The sequence below is a fragment of the Crinia signifera genome, chromosome 7 (assembly GCF_055691185.1).
Source record: "Crinia signifera chromosome 7, ASM5569118v1, whole genome shotgun sequence".
Classification (NCBI taxonomy): Eukaryota; Metazoa; Chordata; class Amphibia; order Anura; family Myobatrachidae; genus Crinia; species Crinia signifera.
In genome coordinates this window covers 158116358-158141852 of record NC_139223.1, presented here as the reverse complement: position 1 = coordinate 158141852, position 25495 = coordinate 158116358, and the positions used below count along the sequence as shown (strand labels likewise).

The following is a 25495-nucleotide window of genomic DNA, read 5'->3' as shown; positions in this document are numbered from 1 at the left end:
AAGCCGAAACTTATACTTTTAAAGAGCACAAGCGCAAACCAGGCTCCAAACCCTTCTGCAAGAATGACAGAATCCTGGCCAAACGGTAAAAGTAAACCCGCCAGATGCGATGGTAAGCACCAGCCGAAGAAGGCTTGCAGGCCTTGAGCATAGTTGATATGATCTTTGAGTTAAAGTCTTTGGCTCTTAACAAGGAGGTCTCAACAGCCACCCCGTCAAAGCCAGATGCTGCAGGTTTGGATGTAGACACGGACCTTGAGTGAGCAGATCTGGAAATAGAGGCAGATGGATCAGAGGGGCTACTGATAGCGCCTGCATATCTGAGAACCAGATCCATCTGGGCCAGGGGTAGCCAACTCCAGTCCTTCAGAGCAACCAACAGTTAATGTTTTCCATGTCTCCTCACAGAATCACAAGTAAAGTAATTAGCTCCACCTGTGAAGCTTTTAAAATGTGTCAGTAAGTAATGAGTGCACCTGTGTACCTGCGAGGTGAGCTGGAAAATGTGAACTGTTGGTAGCTCTGGAGGACTGGAGTTGGCCACCCCTGGTCTGGGCCAATGTTGGAGCCACCAGGATCAATGTACCCCCTTCTGCCTTCAACTTGCGGACTACTCTGAGGAGCGAGATCGGGGGGAAAGGCGTACATCAGAACAAATGTCCAGAGGGTTGACAGGGCATCTACCATGCAAGCCCTCGGGTCTCGAGACCTGGACCCGTATAGGGTGATCTTGTGGCATGATGCCATGAAGTCCACCTCGGGTCTGCCCCAACGGTGTACCAACATCTGGAACACCTCCGGATGGAGGGCGCATTCGCAGGCATCCAGAGTCTGACGGCTCAGAAAATCCGCCTCCCAATTGAGGACCCCCGGGATAAAGATCGCTGAGAGAGCAGGGATCTTCCCCTCTGACCATTGAAAGATGCAGGAGGTCTCTGCCATAGCCACCCGACTCAGAGTGCCCCAGGTGGTTGATATAAGCCACAGTCGTCGCATTGTCCGACTGGACCTGCACAGGGTGACCTCGGAGCCAAGGTTCTGCCAGGCCCGAGGGCTTGCAAGACTGCCCTCAGTTTGAGGACATTGATCGACAGCCGGGATTCTTGTGCATTCCATAATCCTTTGGAAATATCGTTGGAAAGTCACCGCTCCCCAACCGCAAAGGCTGGCATCTGTGGTGAGAAGAGTCCACTGGTGAACACAAAACGGTCTCCCCGCTGTGAGATTCTGGTCTAAAAGCCACCAAGACAGGGAGATCCGTGTGGCCAGTGACAAGACAATCAGGTGGGACCAGACATTGGAGTAGGATCCTGACCATTTGCGAGGATCTCCCATTGTAGAGGGCACGACTGGAACCGTGCATACTCCAGCATGTCGAAGGCCGGTACTATCGAGAGTCCAAGCCCTCATGCAGGCATGAATGGATACCCGCCTGAGGAAGAGGAGACACGAACCCGGGACTGCAGAGTCCCATGATGGTCCTCTGGAAGATATATCTGCCAACTGGGCACCTATATGGATTATCATCCAGTCGTGAAGTTCCAGGACTGTCACCATTGTGGCCAAATGAGCCTGGAGAACCTCTGGTGACAGCCAGGATAAACAAGTCATGCAGATACGGCAGTATCTGGATCCCCTGATTGTGCAACATGCTGCCCATCACTGCCATGACCTTCGTAAACACAGAGGTGCCATGGACAGGCCGAAGGTAATGACAGTCCAGCATTGCAAACTGCAGAAACTGTCAATGTTCCAGTCTGATGGGGATATGCAGGTACCAGTCCTGGATGTCCAGGGACACCATATAGTCCCCTGGTTATAAGGCCAGAACTATGGAACATAAAATCTCTATCCTGAATTTTGGGACAGCAGGAAACCCTCCACCCTGAGATCCAAAAGGCTTATCCTCCGGCTTAGTGTCAGGTCGCCTGATGGCCCAGGGATGTTTGCACTTGGCCTTTGAGGGCTGGGGTTGCAAAGGAGTGTCCCCTACCCCTGCCCTGGAAACAAAAGTACTGGAAGGTTGCACGGGGATGTGGAGTAGGGGTGGAAGGTAGGAAAGCTGCCAATACAAGTTCTAGCCCTCAAGTAGCTTGCAAGATTTAAGCAGTCATGTAGAGGGTGTTGGTGCCGTGGCCCCTGGAATATTAGAGCATCATGGAAGGATGGTCAACAGCAAGGCCCCATTTCATATACTAATTATTTATGGTTACTTATATTTGATAGGCTCAATTGTTTATAATAATTTTCCTTATATCCTCTAAACTTTGTATAATAAATAATTTAAATTGAAGTATCTGTACTCCTTATACCCCAAAATATCTTTGGTTAGGGTGGATCAGACACCAATTGGTGAGTCGCACATCAGTTGCAGGTGACTCAAAATCCATACAGAGGCACAGCAGCTGCCCTACCTTCCTTAAATCAGAGACCGACCCACTGAGAGCCTGTGCCCCTGCCTGCTCCACAAGAGCAAACCCAGTGGCCACCAATGCATACATGACACTAGACCTCCCCCGACAGCCCATGCAAAATGCCCTGGAGACCACCAGTCATTAGAAGAAGTGAAGGAACAAAGCCATAACAGTGCTTTTTGTTTTGACTGGATTTTCCATCATATTCCCCATGTTGTCTCGCTATATGTAGCAGTCGCAAAAAGAACGAATTCCCAGACACAGGAAATACACAATTCCCCAAAATAGACTCCTATGCAGCTATGCCCAGGGTGACCAGTACTACTACTGTATCCTGGGTGTGGAGGCTTCAGCCTACCGGATGATCATCCCCTTATACCCCAGCAGACATCATCTGGATTTGGGACATATGATGGGGCTCCTTTTGGTAACGGATACCGTTATCTTTGCTGTATGTATTTGCTGATGACCAAGTAACAAAACAACTGCGACTGAAGATTAATGCATATAATTATCTCTCCTTTGAGACTTCTCGTCAGGTTCCATCTCTTTTGCCGCGACGGATTGCACCTGAATGAGGAGGTGGCAGGGGTGCTCGGGGGTAGAATGGTGGGAAGGCTTGAGGAGATTTTAAACTAGGAGGGTGAGGGGAGGGTATAGTAAGAAACCTTAAACCAATAAATGAGTGTAGAATAGAGGGCAAAGACAGCTACATTGTGGAGGAAGCAAGGGGAAGGGAGGAAAAAGGGAACAAGGTGTTCGAAAAGTGTATGAGAGACACACAGCCAAGTACAAATATTGTCTATGATACGGATTTATCGTTTCAGGAACCTTCTGCAACAGGTAACATGACAAGGGCAAAGGAAAAACGAGATCTGAAATGCCTTTATCTGAATGCTAGGAGTTTAACTGGTAAAATGGGGGAACTAGAGACCGTAGTTTTTGAAGAAGATTTTGATCTCCTAGGTATTACTGAAACTTGGTGGGATGAATCACATGAGTGGGAGGCTAACATAGAAGGTTATAGTATTTTTAGAAAAAACAGATTAGGTAAAAGGGGAGGTTTGTTTATATGTTAAACCATCCTTATAACCATACATAAGGGAAGACATAAACGAGAGCACAATGGAGTCGGTAGAATCGGTATGGGTAGAAATCACAGGTTAATATTAAAAAGGAGCTAAAAAAATTATAGTAGGAACATGTTTTAAACCACCCAATATAAATAAGGAAGAGGAAATAGACCTCAGGTGGGAAAAGCGGCCAGCTTAGGGGACATTATTATTATGGGTGACTAACTACCCAGAAATAAATTGGAAGGATAGGTCTAGTAGTACCGCTGAGGGAAAGGTTTTATTGGATGCCCTAAATGACCACTATTTGTATCAATATCCTGGATCTCTTGATGAGCAACAACGGGGACATTGTAACTAACATAACTATAAGGGAGGTAAGGATGCTACTAAAAGGTGGCAAACTTTAAAAAAAAATACTGCTGGAGGGCACTGATTTATTCCTAGGGTAAATAAAAGAACAAATTTCAAAAGAAAACCGATGTGGCTGAACAGCAGAGTCAAATTTGAAATCGCTAAAAAAAGGAGGGCATTCAAAGCGATTAAACAAGATAAGAGACGACTAAATCATTTGCTGCATATAAAGAATGTAATAAGAAAAGTGAAAATACAATCACGATGGCTAAATTAGAGACTGAACGTAAAATAGCGGCAGATAGCAAATCGAATCCTAAAAAATTCTACAGTTATATAAACGGGAAACTTAAGGAAGTAAAATATTGGCCCACTAAAAAATAAGCAGGGTACCCTGGTAATAGAAGGAAAAGAGATAGCGGAATTATTCAATTAATTTTTTGCTTTGGTATTTACAAGGGAAGAATCTTCAGAAGATCTCAAACAGATTCAATACTCGGCTTTGATTGCTCCAAAACTGTATGTTTGAGTGAGGAAATAGTCAAAAATAGATTACAGAACCTAAATAGTAACATATCTCCTGGCCCGGCAAAATACACCCTAGGATACTAAAATAATTGCGTTCTGTCATAGCACTACCATTATATCTGGTAGTTGAGGAATCAATAAACTCGGGGATGGTACCAAGGGACTGGCACATAGCTAACGTAGTACCAAAATGGAAGAAAGGTAGCAAAACTAACCCTGAAAATTATAGGCCGGTCAGCCTTAGGCCCCATACACACCAGAAAGATCAGGATCGTCTAACGATCGGCTAACGATTTAACGTGCACTTCCCTGGAGCGCTCTCCCGCGGCCTACTCACGATGTGCTAACGATCGTGTTTCTTTTGCAAACGATGTAATTACGATGTAGATACGATACAACGTCGCTTCCGACAGTCGTACGACCATCGGATGTGCGGATCGTGAGTACATCGTGTGTGCACTGGCCATGGTCGTTTATGACATGTGGATGGATGGTCGCGACGACGTAAGCGCACACAATGTGCTAACGATGTGCATAAAATCAGCACACAATCAGCGGTCGGATCGGCTGATTCTGCTGCAGGAGGCAAAATCTCCAATGCGACATAGGACGTGCCGGGAGCGCGCATCCAATCGCAAACGACCAGGATCGTGAGTAAAATACAAACGATTGTGCACCAATTCAGGCACAACCGTCGTTACAACCGTCGAAATTTGCCCTAATCGTGCCCTAATCGTGCCCTAATCGTTCTGGTGTGTACCAGGCCTAACATCCATTGTGGGAAAAATATTAGAGGGAATAATAAGAGATAGTATCCAAAATTTCTTAGAACAGGAAAAAGTGATAAGTAAGGCTCAGCCTGGGTTTTTCAAAAATAGATCATTCACAAGGAGAAGAGAAGGAGGACTTTTTAGGGGGGAATGCACTGTTTAGAGGTATAATAATAAAATATAACCTTTATTTGTTTATTTAAGATTTCCCATATTTCAATATGGAAATTTGACATAACAGTGAAAAATAGAGGTAAAATCACAAACATAGACACATACACTTGTGTGCTTAAAGAAGGAAAATAAGGGTTTTAAAATTTACACAGAGACCAGTTTGAAAAAATGCTTGTTGTCCTTGATGGCCTTGACAAAGCTGTGTTAGACAGTGAAACGTGCGCGTTGGCATAGATCCAGTGTTAAATGCTTGATGTCTTAAATATTTAAATGTGATTTTTTGATTGCTGTATTAGTATTACGCTATATGATCCCTGTGAGGCAAATGAAAATTGGATCCTAAACAATAAAGTGTACCTATGAGAGCCCAGCGGTGGGGACTCTAGGAATTTCCACTTGGTCCCAATATAGAAATGCCTCACAATTAGGCTTATAGTCCTGTCAGTTACACACCTCCAATGACTGATTGCAATATTGCCAAATGACCAGCAGATGGCATCAAAGACTCACTGAAATACATATTAATATCTAAAAATAAACAGTGATAACTCTTGGTGCTTTATAAACTGCATGTAATATTATTAAGCGACCAGCAGATGGCACCAAAGAACCCCTAAACACTAACCAATATTGATAATTCCTGATATTTCAAAAGTGAAGTGGACTTCTAGTACCATCTGATGAAAGGTGTAGCGTGTGCTCTATTATACTGATAGAGCACACCATGAAGGGGTCAAAAAATTGACGCAATCTACTCACAGGCTATTGAAATATAGGAAATCTTAAATAAATAAAGGATATATTTTATTATTATACCTCTAAACAGTGCATTCCCCCCTAAACAGTCCTCCTTCTCTTCTCCTTGTGAATACTATAAATTTGGCTGTGAGGAATAGCACCCCCACTACTGGATATTAGAAAACTGGGGCTCTCTTAGAAACACCAGAAAATAATTGGTGTGCAGACACGTAACAAGCTCCCTAGAGGAGCAAACGACCAATACTACAAAAATAGATCATGTCAGACTAACTTAATTAGCTTCTATGAGGAAGTCAGTAGGGGGCTGTACTTTTGATGTAATAGGGGGCATATCTGTTGATGTAAGACTACTTGATTTCTCTAAAGCTTTTGACACGGAGCCTCATAAAAGGTTATTAATAAAACTAGGTAATTTAGGGTTAGGAGATAAAATTTGTAATTGGATTAAAAACTGGTTGCACATCGGGGACAGAGTGGTGGTAAATGGCATACATTCCAGCTTGGGGTAAGGTCCAAAGTGGAGTCCCGCAAGGTTCAATATTGGGACCCGCCTTGTTTAATACATATTCATTAATGATATTGGAAGTGACATAATGAGTAAAATTGCAATATTTGCAGACGACACGAAATTGAGTAAGGAAATGAACTCAGGAGAGGATGTGAAAACACTACAAAGTGACGTAAATAAACTGAAAACGTGGGCGGAAAGGTGGAAAATGCCGTTTAACTTTGAAAATTGTAAAGTGATTCATTATGGGAACAAAAATGAACAAGCTACTTATAGGCTAAATGGAGTTATTATAGGGAATTCTGCTGTAGAGAAGGACTTGGGGGTCATCATAGATGAAAAATTGGGTAATAGTGCACACTGCTCAAGTGCAGCAGCAAAAGCAAACCAGACACTGGCATGCATTAAAAGGGGTATGGATTCAAGGGATGACAATGTGATAGTGCCTCTTTACAAGACATTGGTGAGACCACACTTGGAATATTGTGTTCAGTTCTGGGCACCGCACCTTAAAAAAGGACATAAATGAATTGGAACAGGTACAGAGAAGGGTGTTTGTTTTGTAAAAAGTTTGCAGTAGAAAACAAAGGGAAAGGGCCGCACTATGTCCCTTCTGATCTGATAATATTGTCCTCGCTGTCATGGGGCATTCAAGAAAAATAATGCTCTTTCAGAGGTCATCGGCCATTCTATTTGGGACACATAACTACGTATATAATCTACCAGAGAAAGGACAGTGAGAATCGGGAGTTAGGAACAAACATAGCACTGATCAGTAGAATCCAGTGTCAGGGAAATTGTAACAAAGGTCAGCAAGTGCCACATGACATACCCGCGTTAGTCCAAGCTGTTCAGTTTTTTGTTTCTTCCTCGGGCGGTCTGGCACTTCCTCAGTTTCATCTTCATCTGTGGGCACTAGAATGGAGACATCCAGATTATTAAAAAATGATGACATTTGTATAAAACCTGTACATACCAATGGAGAATAACCTAAATGCACTTTCTACATTAAAGTGTGGAAGACCATTCAAATAATGCTGTGAGTTTAATTATACAATAAAAGCACAGAAGGATGCTTCTTGTAGATGAGCAGCAGATGAGAACACAGTCTGGAGTCTGATATACAGTATAGGGTGGAGACTTAAGCAGAGACTAATCTAATATTATAATAATTGGAGACTAAGCTAATATTGTAATGCAGCAGTATATAAGTCCTGGGTATCTTCACAGGAATAGGCCAGTGAGGTATCACTCTGCGTGGCCTTTATGGGGCTGGTGAGGGACCTAAGGTTACAATGGGCTCTTTAATAGACACCCATAAGCCCCATAAAGGCCATGCAAGAGTGATACCTCCCTGGCCTATTCCTGTGAAGATACCAAGGACTATACACTGCGGCATTACAATATTAGCTTTGTTTAATTAGTTAATACAGTTTTATACAACATATTTTTCACTTATTGACTTCATTTATCATTTATGGATTTGGCTATACACAACACACTATCTCTTCACCAAAAAGGGTGAGTGCTTGGTATTCCCAAAACCACAGCTTGAGAAGGTCGACGTAACAGGCACTCCTGGGTCAATTTGGAGCAATTAGAATTGCCATCACCACCTTTTCTTCCAAGCAACATAACACTGTCGCTAACAGAGCCACCGGTGGGGATATGCACATTCTCTGAATCGGCCAAGGGGCCGTGAGGGCATCTAGGAGACTTGCTGCTGGATCTCGGGTGCCTCATACAGGGGCAGTTTATCCGGTCCACACCTTGGGCTTGCCCCAGCGTCTCTCTAGAAGGCGGAATACTTTCTGATGGAGTGACCATTCTCCCGCATGTACGTCTTGTTGGCTCAGGAAGTCTGCATCTCAGTTCAAGACTCCTGGGATGTACGCTGCTGACAGGACACAGAAAAAGTTATGCCCAGTTGATGATTTCAGAGACTACATGCTCCACTTTTAGTGTTGCCCTTGTGGTTTATATATATGTGACAGCAGTCACGTTGTCCGTCTGGACCTTTACCAGTTTGCTGTGGAGCATTGTTCCGTCTGACAGAGCATGAAAGAGTGCCCAGTGCTCTAAGACGATGATGTGTAGGCGAGATTCAAGGTTTGTACATTGCCTTGGAAGGACCTGTCTTTTACCACTGCCCCTAGAATCGAAGGATGCTATCCGTCGTCAACAGTACCCAATTGTGGGGTGCAAATGAGCAACCTTTGTTTAGGTTTGACTATATTAGCCACCATAGGAAGGAGAGGCGAACCTCCTGGGACAAAGGGACCGTCTGTGACCTGAGGTGGAGGTGAGAATGGCCCCACTGACAGTAGTTCCAGTGGGCTGGAATGGAATTTGCCGAACCCCACCATCTTAAATGAGGATACCAGTTTTCCCAAAACTCGCATGCAGTGATGGACAGACACTACAGTGTCTGAGGAAAAGGTGTATCATGTCTTGAAGTTCCAACCTCTTGCCAATGGTAGGAAGACCCTCTGTGCCAGTGTCCAAGCATTTAAAGAGTGGGACATCTGAGGAAGGACGAGCATCTGCATTTTTTTTTTTTTTATCTAAAGTACCTTGCATACAGATTTAATAAGCGAGTCCCTCTAGCTTGTGTCATATGATCGATCCTCTAAGGTAGGGGAAGGGTCCTCTTCCTAGGCTTCAGACAAAGGGTTTTCGGCTACGGATTCCTCTATCTGAGATGATTGGGAAGACTCCCGACTAAGGGTTTTAACAGAGGCAGATGGCCCCACAGTTTGTTGCAGAAAATTTGGTACTTGTGTATTATAGCGGCGCCCCCGATGTCGTGCGATGTTTTTATCGCATCGTATGCCATACAACCGATGGCATACGATGCAATTTTACACGACTATTCGATTACAAATTGTACAAGCACCCTAATGGGTGCTTACAATGTTAAATGCACCCCCACTATAAACATGAACCCGAAGCGTGGCGATCGCAGCGAGCCCGCGAGGGGACGCGTATACCTGTGAAGTTATACACGTGCGCTCGCCACGCTTCGGGCTCGGTGGCTCGCCACACTATATAATATCAACTACACACCGACGTGGATAGTGGGGGTATCAAAAGGTCGTAGGAAGCGTACCGCCGCCCCTCGCAGGCTTGCTGCGATTGCCATGCTTCGGGTTCACGTTTATAGTGGGGGGTGGCGTGGGGGGTGCATTTAACATTGTAAGCACCCATTAGGCTGCTTATACAATTTATAAATCGCATCCCATCGCATTGTATGGCATTCGATGCCATATACAATGTCATACAATTTTAAAATTGTATGCCATTGTACAATATCGCATACCATCGTATGCCTTATGGTATACGATGCGACAGGCGCCGCTATAATACTCAAGTACCGAAAATTTAAACTGATTTGAAAGAAAGAAAATATTTTTTTTAAGAATATAAAGAGAGGACCTAGGTGTCTGCGTTCTTTGTAATCGTGTGGAACCGCAGGTCTTGGTCCACTCCGCTTTTTGTGAAAATGATTAGAGGTTAAAAATTAGACATACATGTCACACATACATATAGAGTGGAGTGCTTGTGCACTGTTAAAGTAGGAAAGTGTGTTATAGTGATTAAAATGTTCACTAGACGTGTTACTTGTTCCTGTATTTTGCTGTATAGAGAGTGTCCTATGTTCTCATTGACAGGAGCAGGAGGCTGTATAGGTATTGATTTAACAGCTTTTATCCCCTACTCCAGGAGATTTTTATCTAAATAGGAGACAATTTATTATCAGACAGAGTGTTGGCTTTCTGATTACGTCAAATATATTAGACTTATTGTTCACTTTTTTAGTCTGTTAAATAGTGATAATGCCACTTGGTGTCTTATTTTGACATTTTCTCCAAGTGATTGACAATATGGTTCAGTGTTTTGCTGGGCTGCAATTATGTTAGCACTGTATATATTTAAATACTTGTTTGTCTCCTTTTTTATTTTCTGCCTTATCCGGCCTTGAATAACATGTATTTTAGTTGGGGGATTAGATACAGTTAAGGTTGGTAACCAATTTTTAGTATTCCACTGCCATCTCGTGGCTTTTGGTGGGAAATACCTAGGTTAGCTTCCTTTTATTGTGGATTACTTTAGCCTTATTTTTCACAATATTATGTCACTATCTAGTGGTCATTTGGTGTGACATACATGGGTTATATTCCCCTGTTGGTGGCTTATGGTCGAGCCTGAGTGTCAATGGGTTAACAGTCTCTGCATTTATTTATTATCGAAAAGAGGGTTGATATTCAAGAGAGAATATCAATAAAGAGACTCCCGGGTGGGGCACAACCTTCTATAGTGTTGTATGTAACAGTCTAAAATATCAACTTTATTATTACTAAAATTGATCCTTAAGATGGATCAATGACAAACATGAGACAAGAACATACAAACAAACAACATGAAGAATAGTATACAATTTGAGAAAAATCGTGAAAATATTTTGTGGAAGTCTGAGAAGGGGACTATATTACCTCTTATCTTAAGTATCCCAAAAGTATCAATAAATTTGTGTAAAGAATACTTATTTGTCAGACTAGGCACGTCTTCACTTAACCATCAATAGGTTAACACATCAAAGCATAAAGATAAATACAATATGTTGCCAGAATAGGGGGCTCACTGTCAAACAGCACACGTTTTGTCTAGTATTAATATTTTGCTGGAATTGGGCTGCAAAATCATAAATGAAATGAAAGCAGTGGTGAAGTACCTGAGCTATGTGTACTCGCAGGGTGGCTGCTGTCTGTGCTTACGGTGGCAATCAGATATTTGCACAGTTGAGCGGACTCTGCGAGTGTCACAGGTATGAAAGTGGAGCAACAGGGGGTTTCTGCTGTCTCCAGGGGCGACCAACCTGGCCCTGTTATACAAAGACAGCGCAGAGTCAGGTGATGGGTCCTCCGGAGATGAGAGAACCCTGATTAGAAGGGGTCAGTAAAGAGAGCACCTTCACTTTGAATCCCTGGCACACGCTACTGTCCAGTGTATATATCCATAGACGTAGTGAACACTGGTTGAGCGGTGTGCCTGGGTGGCGAATTGCAGAAGAAAGTGTAGATTGCACTCCGGTATTCAGACTCCGGCCTCTGAGTCACTATTGTACCATGCAAAAGGTGGTAAAAAAGAAAAAGATTTTTCAGAGATAATTCCACATCTAGGTTGAGGTGCAAAAGATGGGGAAGGAATCCCTATGCAATTCAAAACACTCAGCTTTGCGCAATAAGTTATCTGCCACTGTGTTTCAATATAGTATAATACTCAATCTCTGTACATTACAGAGTCACAGTTTTTAGGTATACAGGTGACACTCGCTGTGAAAACATAAAATGCAACATGGTATATATGCAATCAATTGGCAATAAATGGCAAGCCACTATAATTAGGTGTAGAGCAACAGGGTGTGAGCAATGGATTATTATCTTGTAACCCTGTGTTTAGGGATTGCAGGGAAAGTATTACTATATTTATTAATCACAGAAGCAAAGCCCTGAGGGCTGTAAACCTCACGGACACCCCTATGCAATGCAAAAGCACACAATTTTGTGCAATGAGTTGCCTACCACTGTGTTTAGGGTATAGTGTAAACCCTAGTCTCTGTGCGTTACAGAATCACAGTTTACGGTATACAGGTAACACTCGTTGTAATCAAATAAAATGCAGCATGGTATATATGCAATCAATTGGTAATAGATAACAAACCACTGTAATTGAGTATAGAGCAACAGGGTGTAAGCAATGAATTATTATCTTATAACCCCGTAGTTATGATTATAGGGAAAGTATTACTGTATTTATTTATCACAGAAGCAAAAAGCCCTGAGAGCTGTTAAACTCACGGACACCCGATCCCGGGTGTATCGCTGACGGCTCTGGACATCAGACAGCGAAATCCCCCAGTGTGTATGCTCCGGTGAGGATACTGCATCCAATCGGTATAGTGAATATCAGCCAAGGAGTTGAATATATGGACTGTCACAGTGGATAGATCACACGAGGTAGTCTGTGTATAAGGATAGATAATAGAGATGATAATCTCTGCGTTATTTTAGATAATCCCCAGCGTCTTCTGTGGTTTCTATCGGTACAGCTGTGATCTCCGCTGTTTGTCCTGTAAGGCAGCTGGAATGAGCAGTATCTGTGGGAGTTACCAAGGGAGACAAGCGGTAATTAAATGTCCCGTCTAGAAGTTGGTTCCGTCGGCGGCAGATGAATGAAGCCGCCGCTGTGTATCTCCGTCGGCTGCGCTGTTAATCAGTGAAAGCCGCTTGCTTGAGATAGACTGGTTAGGACGGGGGATCGGTGGTAATGAAATGTCCCGTCCAGGGATTGATGCCGACGGCGGCAGGGAAACAAAGCCGCCAGTGTATTTCTCCGGTGGTGAGAGCCTTCAGCTGGCCGGGGGTCGTGCTGTTCGCAGCGGTGAGAGCCGGATTCGGGTATGTGAAGCGTGCAGGGTCGCGCCAGAGCACACCTGTACACCGATTGAGAAAGCTTGTTTAAGTGAAACGTACGTCTCGGTTGCTCCAGGTCCCCGCTGTGCACGAGCGGGACCCTGCACGCTTCACATACCCGAATCCGGCTCTCACCGCTGCGAACAGCACGACCCCCGGCCAGCTGAAGGCTCTCACCACCGGAGAAATACACTGGCGGCTTTGTTTCCCTGCCGCCGTCGGCATCAATCCCTGGACGGGACATTTCATTACCACCGATCCCCCGTCCTAACCAGTCTATCTCAAGCAAGCGGCTTTCACTGATTAACAGCGCAGCCGACGGAGATACACAGCGGCGGCTTCATTCATCTGCCGCCGACGGAACCAACTTCTAGACGGGACATTTAATTACCGCTTGTCTCCCTTGGTAACTCCCACAGATACTGCTCATTCCAGCTGCCTTACAGGACAAACAGCGGAGATCACAGCTGTACCGATAGAAACCACAGAAGACGCTGGGGATTATCTAAAATAACGCAGAGATTATCATCTCTATTATCTATCCTTATACACAGACTACCTCGTGTGATCTATCCACTGTGACAGTCCATATATTCAACTCCTTGGCTGATATTCACTATACCGATTGGATGCAGTATCCTCACCGGAGCATACACACTGGGGGATTTCGCTGTCTGATGTCCAGAGCCGTCAGCGATACACCCGGGATCGGGTGTCCGTGAGTTTAACAGCTCTCAGGGCTTTTTGCTTCTGTGATAAATAAATACAGTAATACTTTCCCTATAATCATAACTACGGGGTTATAAGATAATAATTCATTGCTTACACCCTGTTGCTCTATACTCAATTACAGTGGTTTGTTATCTATTACCAATTGATTGCATATATACCATGCTGCATTTTATTTGATTACAACGAGTGTTACCTGTATACCGTAAACTGTGATTCTGTAACGCACAGAGACTAGGGTTTACACTATACCCTAAACACAGTGGTAGGCAACTCATTGCACAAAATTGTGTGCTTTTGCATTGCATAGGGGTGTCCGTGAGGTTTACAGCCCTCAGGGCTTTGCTTCTGTGATTAATAAATATAGTAATACTTTCCCTGCAATCCCTAAACACAGGGTTACAAGATAATAATCCATTGCTCACACCCTGTTGCTCTACACCTAATTATAGTGGCTTGCCATTTATTGCCAATTGATTGCATATATACCATGTTGCATTTTATGTTTTCACAGCGAGTGTCACCTGTATACCTAAAAACTGTGACTCTGTAATGTACAGAGATTGAGTATTATACTATATTGAAACACAGTGGCAGATAACTTATTGCGCAAAGCTGAGTGTTTTGAATTGCATAGGGATTCCTTCCCCATCTTTTGCACCTCAACCTAGATGTGGAATTATCTCTGAAAAATCTTTTTCTTTTTTACCACCTTTTGCATGGTACAATAGTGACTCAGAGGCCGGAGTCTGAATACCGGAGTGCAATCTACACTTTCTTCTGCAATTCGCCACCCAGGCACACCGCTCAACCAGTGTTCACTACGTCTATGGATATATACACTGGACAGTAGCGTGTGCCAGGGATTCAAAGTGAAGGTGCTCTCTTTACTGACCCCTTCTAATCAGGGTTCTCTCATCTCCGGAGGACCCATCACCTGACTCTGCGCTGTCTTTGTATAACAGGGCCAGGTTGGTCGCCCCTGGAGACAGCAGAAACCCCCTGTTGCTCCACTTTCATACCTGTGACACTCGCAGAGTCCGCTCAACTGTGCAAATATCTGATTGCCACCGTAAGCACAGACAGCAGCCACCCTGCGAGTACACATAGCTCAGGTACTTCACCACTGCTTTCATTTCATTTATGATTTTGCAGCCCAATTCCAGCAAAATATTAATACTAGACAAAACGTGTGCTGTTTGACAGTGAGCCCCCTATTCTGGCAACATATTGTATTTATCTTTATGCTTTGATGTGTTAACCTATTGATGGTTAAGTGAAGACGTGCCTAGTCTGACAAATAAGTATTCTTTACACAAATTTATTGATACTTTTGGGATACTTAAGATAAGAGGTAATATAGTCCCCTTCTCAGACTTCCACAAAATATTTTCACGATTTTTCTCAAATTGTATACTATTCTTCATGTTGTTTGTTTGTATGTTCTTGTCTCATGTTTGTCATTGATCCATCTTAAGGATCAATTTTAGTAATAATAAAGTTGATATTTTAGACTGTTACATACAACACTATAGAAGGTTGTGCCCCACCCGGGAGTCTCTTTATTGATATTCTCTCTTGAATATCAACCCTCTTTTCAATTGTACTTACCTTACTCCCTGGGAGCACCTCCACAATAATACTATATATTACAATTCATTTATACGTTGATTGGAGAATACCTTCTTATCCCATAGCAAATTAGTCCTGTGCCCTTGGCCTTCATCCCCTTCCCCTTTTCCCTGAGCTTTATTTATTATCGGCAGGCTAAGTCCCACTCTGGCTGGACTGGTTTCCACAACCCCCTCTATACATGCGCTTGGTATCACAGTCTATACAGCATTTCTATTTCATTCATTGTACATTGACATTATTAGATACAAAGTAACAGAGGTCAGGTTTAACACGTGTTTCACATTAAGCTTCCTCAGAACCACGGTTGGCGTCTACTTATGCCAAATGCGGCCGTAAGTCGTCATCTCCAGCGCCGCCGATGATATCTGCCTGCTCTCTATACAGATGAACGCAGGCCAGGCGTGCTGCGGCCAACGCTATCCCGCGCCGCCAAATGCACCCACACATGCAGATCCATAGATGCCTGCCAGATGACCGCATACAGCACTGAGGCTCCAGCCTCTAGAGGGCCAGCTTCACCATCTCCTCCCTGCCAGGAAGCCAAAGCGCCGGCAGGGGAATATAATGAAAAGCTCTTCACAGGGTAAGCCTTCTCAGTACACACACTACCCGGGGAAAAAAAAAAAGACCGGTGTCTTTCTTTCCTTTCTGGAGCATTACCCAGAGGGGAGGAACCAAATGGTCATGGCTGCCATGGGGGAGGTAGAGGAAAAGACTGTGAAATAGTTTTGTCCAGTTCAGGCGTGTAAATGGTCTTTAATGTAGTCTCCAGCTTCCTGTCGGAAGTTTACCTCAGGGAAGAGACACCCAGTTATGGAGGTGTCTATTTGGAGAGGCGGGTCAAATGGCGGTCTAATGCCTCCAACACCGGAAAAGCAGCTGCCTGTCAGCGTCTTTTACCAAACATCTGCGGACGAGCTGGAAATAAGGCCTCATCATCTACCTTTAAGGTTGTTTTAACCATGGCAATAAGGTCCTTTCAGCCCCTGAGAAACCGGCTCTGGAGCTAGTTGTTCCTCTAAAAAAATCAATAGAGTCGGAAAACTCGGCCTCTTCTAAAGGCGGCATGTCATCATCCAACCATCTGTATCCACTATATATGGAATCAGTCGTTTTGAGTTAGGTAAAACTGGAGGTGCTATATGTTCAGGGCCCCCCAGAGCTAGGGCCCTGGTTAGAGACTCCACAGTCGATGTTAGGGGATGCGGTCGAAATCCCGACGGCCGAAATCCCGGCACTTTGTCCCTCTGTGGGTGTCCACGACACCCATAGAGGAAGAATAAATTAGTGTGCCGAGCGTAGCGAGGCACCGGGCCCGCTGTATGGCGAGCGCAGATCCACTCTGTATGGTCCACGCAGATTCCGGCGTCAGGATTTTGAACGCCGGGATTTTGAACCAATCCCAATGTTAGACCGGCCTGTTGGCATCTGGCAGTCTCCCTATCCTTCTGTGAGGCTGACAATTCAGAGTACATATGAGATATAACCTGTGTTAGTTGAGAGGCCCATGCAGGGATGTCCTGCTGGGGAGGTAACACCAGGCGTTCTGTACAGTTAGCACACATAACAGTACCCTCTGTGGTGTAAATGTGGTATTACATCTCTTACATGTCACCTTAAAGTTACCTCCTGCCATTGTATACCTCCACACAGAACACACAGTAAAGGAGCAATAGGGTTAAAAGGTTAGAAAAGTTACAGACTGGACAGGAGAGTAGTAAAAGAGGCCGCCACAAGTCAGTGTTGCGCTATGGCATATAACACAGGAGCGCTATGACTTACAGCCTCTCTCTCCTGGAATGGCTTCTACGTCCCCACTGTGTTACTCACAGATCCAGGGCAGTATGTGAAGCCAGTGCCAAACGGATACCTGCTGAGGCTTGCAGCAGCAGATTAGGATCTGTTCCCCTCACAGAACTCCGGAGCACATGTATTAAGATGGCCTCCGTCTGTGGGGAGAAGCTGGGAGCCTGCAGTGCTAAGTTCCGCCCCCTTGAACAGCACGCATTTCAAATGGTTGCTCAGTCTCTAACTACCGGTATTTACCCGTCTCCCCTGCTAACAGGGAGCCGGGTACATACTCACAACTGCCGGTGGCAGTATTGCCACGTGCTGCATGCAGCAGTGTCTGGTCACTCCGGGACAGTGATCTCAGGAGCCAGGGAGCCTGGCGCAAACTGCATGCAGTGGCGCTGAGGTGCCCCTGGTACCTCCCGCGGTGCAGACAGGCAGTGGCAGAAGCTGCGCGTCTGTCCTCAGTGTAAAGTCAGACCAAAAGAAACATAACTGAAAATAAAAATTTCTATTCGCCCAGGAGAGAGCAAATAAGCGCCCAGCTCCCGCAGGGCACAACCTAAGACTGCCTGGGAAGGGGAAGTAGAAGGGGAGGAGTCAGCCACACTTCTTTCATTTCTTAAAGTGCCCTTGCTCCTGGTAGTCGCCCTTCTATTCCCTACTGTGAACTCCAGTGCCACCTAGTGGATGAAGGAGAAATAAAGGTTTACAAATATTTAGGGTTGCTAGCAACCCTCTCCTTAAAAAAGATGCCCAATTACCTCAGGTGCCAAGAAAACTGGTCCCTGAGCACAGGGGGGTATGAGGAGCCACGGGCTGCATATATTTAGAAGTTAACTCCTTGGTGCCTGGGTCCCTCCAAACCCCATTGTACCCATAGTCCCAGCATCCACCATGGGCTAAAAGAAAAACCCAAATAACCAATAATTTAAATAAGCAATTTCTTACCTGTTGACCAGATCTTCAGCATCTTGTCCCACGATCCACTGCAAAACTAAGACAAGACGGGTGATAAGACGCTGGAGTCATAGCGCATACAAACAAAGAATAGGCTGAAGCAACATTGTGATCGCACACAGAAGTCACACTGCACAGCAACAAACACACACGTATAATATAATACATAAATATATAGATATATATAGTTTCACATGTCCCATTAAAGGTTTCTTACACATGATCTGGCATTTCAGAAAATTGTTGTAACTCTTCCACTCAAACTTCAAAAAGCAATGAAATTCTGATTAAGGCTGACTAGCCACCACCCCAAGCTGCCACCTTCCCGGAGTAGGTGAAAATACTTGCCCCCACCAATGTCTGGACTGTATTCCTCTTATCCATGCTGCTCTGACCCCTCATCTGTGCCACCGTTTCTTTCCATCTGAACTGCTCTCACTATTCTCCATCTGTGCTGCTGAGGGTGACAGACCTCACCCACACGTGCTGCTCTGTCCAGCCATCCACACCACTGTCTCCCCTCCATCTGTGCCACAGTTTGTTTCCGTCTGGACTGCTCTCACTAACTGTGCTGCTCTGTTGCCCTCATCCACACGGTATTGTCCACCCACCATCTGTGCTACTCTTTCCCCCCATCTGCACAATTTTCTTCCCCCATCTGTTGCACTGTCTCCCGCCCAGCTGCATCACTTTGTCTTACCTTCTCTACTGTATATGCGCCACTATTTTCCACCCACCTGTGTTGCTTTGTCCCCCTATCAGTGTGCCTGGTCTTCCCCCAATCCACACTGTCTCCTTACTCCAACCAACACCACTCTTACATCATCCGAGCAGCTGTCTTCTGCTAAGACCTTTAGTTGCATAGATTGCATCTGTGAATTAGCAGCTCCACCATTGTGTTAGTGACAGCAGAGTGCTGAATCTGCACTTACCCACAGGCTGTGATGGCGTACCCTATCTGTATTGCGCAAGGAACATGTCCATTAAGGCGTCGGCCCTAGTGATCAGAATTTCATTGCTTTTTGAAGCTTGAGTGGAAGAGTTACAACAGGTTTGTGAAATGTCAGATCACGTGTAAGAAGCCTTAATGAGACATGTGAACCCGTAAGGTTTTTGTGTCTATGGAAATTAGTCGGAGAGTTGAAAAATCAAGGTTATTAGTCAGTAATAACACAACTGAGGCATCTTACTTTGGTTCCTGAGCCATCCACAGCTATAGAATCCACACTGCCGGCGTGGCCTCTGCAGCAATGTAAAGCCTTCACCTTGTTTCTCTCCACATTCCACTCCCACAGAAGAATGGTCTGGTCCATGGATGCACTCAGGAGCAAGCAGGAGAGGCCATCTGTAGGCAGGATAATCCAAATTACAATCCGATATATGCTCACAAACAATGTAGCAAAGACATGGAAGTATTCTGTAGGATTAAGGGCAGTCTTTTACCTTTTCTCACCCAAGCCACGTCTTTTACAACTTCACTGTGACCTGCGATGGTCATAACCGGCTTCCCCTCCACTGACCATATCCTACACGTCTTGTCATAAGAACCAGTCAGAAGCCTAAACAGAAAATGGTCATTAATATATACACACGCACGAAAACTGGAAGGACTCCAGTTGAAACGGCTGTCGGGTCAGCCTTGATCTTGATGTTACCTTTGTACACCATGTTGTAACTACTCAATACAATTTGTTGGGTAAGCAGAGAGATGGAGATATAGATATATATATATATATATATATATATATATATATAGATATATATAGATATATATATAGATATATATAGATATATATAGATATATATATATATATATCAGGGCTTGACAAATAAAAAAAAAAAATCTAGGAGCCAGGATGAAAATATAGGAGCCAGAAAAAAATAGTGACAGTGTGAGCCAAAAAGTAACACGATAATGCCTATTACAGGTCACATACCTAGTGTTCCCGCTAGGCTGTTTTAGCGGGGCGCTGTGCCCTGCCTGATTTTTAAAGGGCAAAATGCGCCCTGCCCCTCTAGCAGCGCCCTGCTAAAACAGCCTGGTGTCTGCCCGACACACCGCATGGGGAAGCCCAGCGCCGCCGTAGACATCAATGCCCAGCGCTTCCCCGGCAGCACAGCGACTCCGGCGGGGCCAGCCCCTTTGATGACGGCCGTGGCCGGACCCGCCCCTTTGTTGATGGCGGTGGCTGGGCCGACCCCTTTTGAGGATGGCGCGGCCTGAGCATGCCCCTCTTGTGACGTCCGCGCCCATGGACCGCCCAAAGCTGTGATCGGTGGGCCCAGTCCGCCCTCCTCCCCACACAAAATCCTAGAGGGAACACTACATACCCATTACACATACCCACATGCCACAATGCCCATTACACATTATGCCACACACTAGAAAACCTTTTGCATACTATACCACACACAATAATGCCCATTACATATACCTCACACACCGTAATGTCCATTACACGGTAAACCAAACACCGTAATGCCAATTACATATAATACCAAACGCTGTAATGCCCATGGCATATTATGCCACAGTGCTGCTTACCTACATGCTTACTGCTATGGGTTTCTGGCTTGATGCCAGGCAGGGGCAGACTGAGAAAAAAAGACAGGGGGGCTCTGGTCTCTCTGCCTAAGCAGCGGGTCTCCGTGGCTGGTTATACTATCAGCACTTACAACATCCCTGGGTGCCACTGTTAAAACAAAGACACATAAGCAGATGGCCCCGCTGTGGGTTATAATGTTCAATACAACAACCAGCATAGTGGCAGCCAGGGGTGTAACTAGACCCTTATGGGCCCCATAGCAAAGTTTTGAAAGGGCCCCCCCTGCAATTTGCTGTATAGGTGCAAAAAGAGAGAAAGATCTAATAGCTGCACCACTCCCCACTTCCCTTTTCAAAGCTCACTCACAGCGGGGGTTAGGAAGCCTGGTGTGATGCCTGGGGAGAAGTGTACTGGAACCACTGCCACCTGCCATGTCACAGCTGCCGAGTGCCAGATGGTGGTTCTGGTGTAGAGACACCACAGTGTCTCACACAGTGCAAGGAGCCGGGAGCTAGAAGGAGCCAAGCAGGAGGAGCACACAGTGCTTATGGAGAGGCAGCAGTGAAGTCTGGAGCCGGAAACTGGCGTGCAGGACAGCTGTGGGCCTGTAAACTGAGGGTGACGTGACAGCCAGGTACTGCAGTGCAGACGAGGAGATGAGAGGAGGGCCGGTGCACAGCTCTCACGGCTGCCGCTGTATCAGAGCAGGTCAGCAGCGCGCCTATTTCAAAAGTCAAGCTGCATTGGTAGCTCATGATTAGCTTGTGAGCCACCTTGACTTATGTAATAGGCGCGCTGCGGAGTGCGGACCTGCTCTGATGCAGCGGCAGCCAGGAGAGTTGTGCACCGGTCTGCCGTGCTGGCTGTTATATTGAACATAATAACCCCACGCGGCACCATCTGTTTATGTGTCTGAAATGGGCACGCAAGGCTGCTGTAAGTGCTGATCGGATAACCAGCCACGGGGACCCGCTGCTTACCCTGCCTCTCCCTGTCCATCTGCCGGCAGAGTTGTGAACTGCTCTGCCGGCTGCTGCCCGCTGCTGTCAAGCCACCACTCTGCCTGGGGGTTCTGCTTCCTGGCAAATCTGGTCGACCTGGCCCCCAGGTTTTGTCGAGCCCTGTATATACACACACACACACACACACACACACACACACACACACACATACACACAGAGAGCATGTGAGACAGAAGGACTGGTAACGTGAGGTGTTTGACCTGAGAGTAGCATTTTAGGTAGACCAAAATAGTAGTCAGTGTTAAGATTGACATTTTTGTACATTTCTTGGCATGGACCCATTATGTGCACTGTGTTGCTCAGCACTTCCTGTTCCCAACCAAAGTCCAACATGGATGGTAAAGTATGAAAGAGTGCGAAACAGAAAATATTTAATAATTCGAAAAACCCCTCATGTTAACCTTTTTATTTGTTGACCATTTAACCATGGAGACCACATCCATGTTCACCAGGAGTGGGCAATTATATCGGCGGGGGGGGGGGCGCACTTAATTCCAGTAAATATTTGCAGGCCGCACACAAAATTCATATTACGCCACACGGTATGAGCTCAAATTCTATATATAGAAAAACAAGCCGTCTTACTTGTTTTATAGGGAGCAGCCAGCCCATAGCACAGAGACAAGAGTAGAGTCTCTCTCTCCTGCACAGTCTTCATCCACATGGCATACGCTGCACGGGATCCCGCCTCCTGCAGGCTGCTCGGGATCCCGCCTCCTGCACGGCCAATCACTGAGCCTCCGGCATCTACCTAGCACACTACGGGACAGCTGAGCCATTGCTCGGCTGTGCAGCACCGACGGCTCAGCTGTCACTCAATTGAGTCAGGGCAGCGTGGAGCCGGGTTATGAGGCGCCGCTGAGGAAATCCCAGCCGGTTGCCCCCGTGTGGAATGCAAAACATGTCCTCAGCAGCACCGCGGGCCAGTCAAGATTTGGTCACAAGCCATAGTTGCCCACCACTGATTTAAACACGCATGAAATGTCATTTTCTTCTTAAAAAATACTTTATTAGTTTGGTCTTTTACTAAAAGCCAGATAAGGGTTCCTGTGGGTATGGGTGTGAGAGAGGAAAGTTTCCACCCATAAAACCCATTTTGTCCTTTGTCAACCTTGACAAAGACAGCTTCTCTGTCGAAACGCGTTGGTAGAGAGGACCTGTGCTGACTACATCTGTACCCCTGGAATTGCCTGGTTAGCGGTGGGTGGCCACGCACCGTCTCTTTAGGTAATCCTTCAACCTACCAGCTTGGGGGCAATTTGTTTCGATGCACCCATTTTTTATGTCACCTTAAATAAAACTTTGATATTGAGTCCATTTGCACTCTCCTCCTTTCTTTGGGACCACTGGGAACGTTTGAGCGCCATTGACCTGAAAGGGACTCAGAGACAGACAGTGGACCAAAAGATACCTTGATAGGACAGGCATTATATTCGTACATGTGAGTACGGTACGCACCGACTCCTTTGGATTGTTTGAGCACAGTGGTGTCCCAGAAAAATCTAAAGATACCTTGATGTGACTGCATAACAATCACTTTGAGTGAGTGAGGGTACGGGATCTCCTATATACCTAGGAACTCACCACCCCATTCCCCTTCTTATATGTTTTGACATTAAAACATTACACTAATATATGTCTTTTTTCATTTTTCATACCCATTACATATGAGACATATATTGGTCTCATATATAGGGAGTTAAAACAAGGGATCCAGCGCCATTTTACATTGGTTCTTTCCAAAGAAAAATCGACTACCAGAGGATTCCGGTGTTCCTCACCTTCCAGTGTACGGCAGCAGGATCCTGGCTTTGCGCCTTGGGACTATACCATCTCTTTTATCCAGTAATGTTTGCACCTCACTACTTTGGGGAAACAGGCAGTAAGCTTGTAACCAGACACAGATTTACCAGCTGTAAGTATATGCCTGTGTTTGTGGTAGGGTCATTAGGTCCTATGACTGAGCGAGGTGACCTACTATGTTCAGGTAGTGATCATATGCTAGGGTACCGCACAATAAAACTAGCCAATGCTATGTTGCATGTAAATCCTGGACTGTATGCCGTTTTCCTGGCAGGGAGATAGGCACCACTACCCCAGGATTGGGCATCCCCACACTGATCTCCTCCTAATACATAGATTATAACTGGTAAGATACAGAAATTTTAGGAGATGCGACCTACCATTCCTCACTTCCTGCGACAGAGCTAAGCCAGTCATCATGAAGCATGCACTCTTCTGGCTGGGGCGCTGTGACCTTCTCCACATACTCCACTTCAATCACCTCTTCCTACGTACGAGAACCAGAGAGGAAGGAAGGAGTGTCATGTTAGCACAGCGTACCCAGAAAGCACAAAATGGTTGTAGAACATTGATAGACTCACACAGGAAACACACAGACACACTTGCAAATACTGCAGTTATACAATATTAAGGCATAGTGAAAATACAGGCACAAGACCAGCACAAGCAAGCGACCCCCTTGATCTTGTTTATCTAATCAAATAATAATGCGCAACTATGGTGGAGTGCTCAGAAACCAGGACGTCATGGTGCGGACATGAGCGCTGACCTGAATTTGTTATTAGAACAGTAAAGACTATATATGGAATTTTCAGTAAGATACATAAGGAAGTAAAAGTCTGTGTCCCATGAGAGGCAACAGGGGAAGCTCAGGGGCAAAAAAACAACATCAAACAAACAGGACAAACTGAGATTTATGTCTTACCTGTTAAATCTCTTTCTTCGAGGACGTCAGGGGCCACAGGGATTACATTGGGTAGAGAGTGAGGTCACGACCTTTCCAGCACCACAAAGGATAAAACTTCTGGACTGCCCAGAGACAGCCCTGGCTCCTCCCTCCTCTACCCCGCCTCCTAGGCTAGCTTACTTTCAGTTTTTCCCAAAGCCAGGCAGGAGACAAGATAGAAGGAAGAGAAACCCATACAGTAACACATTCAACCAATATATGTGTGTGGTTGCTCATTAGAGAAACCATAACTGACATGTATAAGTACCTCAACAAAGGAACTTTTAACTAAGTTCACTCAACTGAGGAACTATGAACTTCAATACCATGAAGCAGGCGCGGCAGGGAGGGATCCCTGTGGCCCCTGACGTCCTCGAAGAAAGAGATTTAACAGGTAAGACATAAATCTCAGTTTCTTCTGCGGCAGACGTCAGGGGCCAGAGGGATTACATTGGGATGTCCTAAAGCAGCCACCTAAGGGTGGGGACGCGCCTGTGCCGCGGCCAGTATATTCTGGCTGAATGCCGAGTTCTGAGAGGCAAACATAACAAACGCAAAAAAGCGTAAGAAATCGTTGGCAGACGACCAAGTTGCCGCCTTGCCAAGTTGCTCTGCCGTTGCACCACCTGTAAAAGTCCGAAACCCACCCACAGATGTAGTGGAATGAGGCCGGACCCCTGCAAGAACAGGGAGTGAGGTGAACAAGGAATCCTGCTTGATAAACGACTGCAGATATCGGCTGGCAATAGTCTGCATGGTAGCAGACCAGCCCCTCTTATGAATTCTCTAGTGGATAAATAGAGAGTCAGATGGCCAAAGTATTACAGCGTGATGTACATAGACGTGCAAAACACAGACCATCTCCAGTTGATTGCTGCCCAGGAGAGACCGCCGGCCTACAAAGGGCAGGGATCACTATCTCCTGGATGACCTGAAATTCAGGAACCACCTTGTGAGGTGTAAGTAATGTTTCAAAGAATCCGTTCTATGAGAATGAAAGACTATGAAAG

General features: G+C 45.4%; 1 protein-coding gene across 2 annotated transcripts in view; it reads right to left on the bottom strand.

The window, feature by feature from the left end:
* Positions 1–25495, bottom strand: part of WDR12 (WD repeat domain 12) — a 66698-nt gene that overhangs the window by 23644 nt on the left and 17559 nt on the right. For both annotated transcript variants that reach the window (XM_083154084.1, XM_083154083.1), the window contains exons 4-8: positions 23920–24026; positions 19612–19727; positions 19359–19513; positions 18160–18205; positions 7413–7495 (exon numbers count right to left, since the gene is read on the bottom strand). In XM_083154084.1, coding sequence (XP_083010210.1) covers positions 7413–7495; positions 18160–18205; positions 19359–19513; positions 19612–19727; positions 23920–24026 — 507 coding nt within the window. The remainder of the gene's footprint in view (positions 1–7412; positions 7496–18159; positions 18206–19358; positions 19514–19611; positions 19728–23919; positions 24027–25495) is intronic.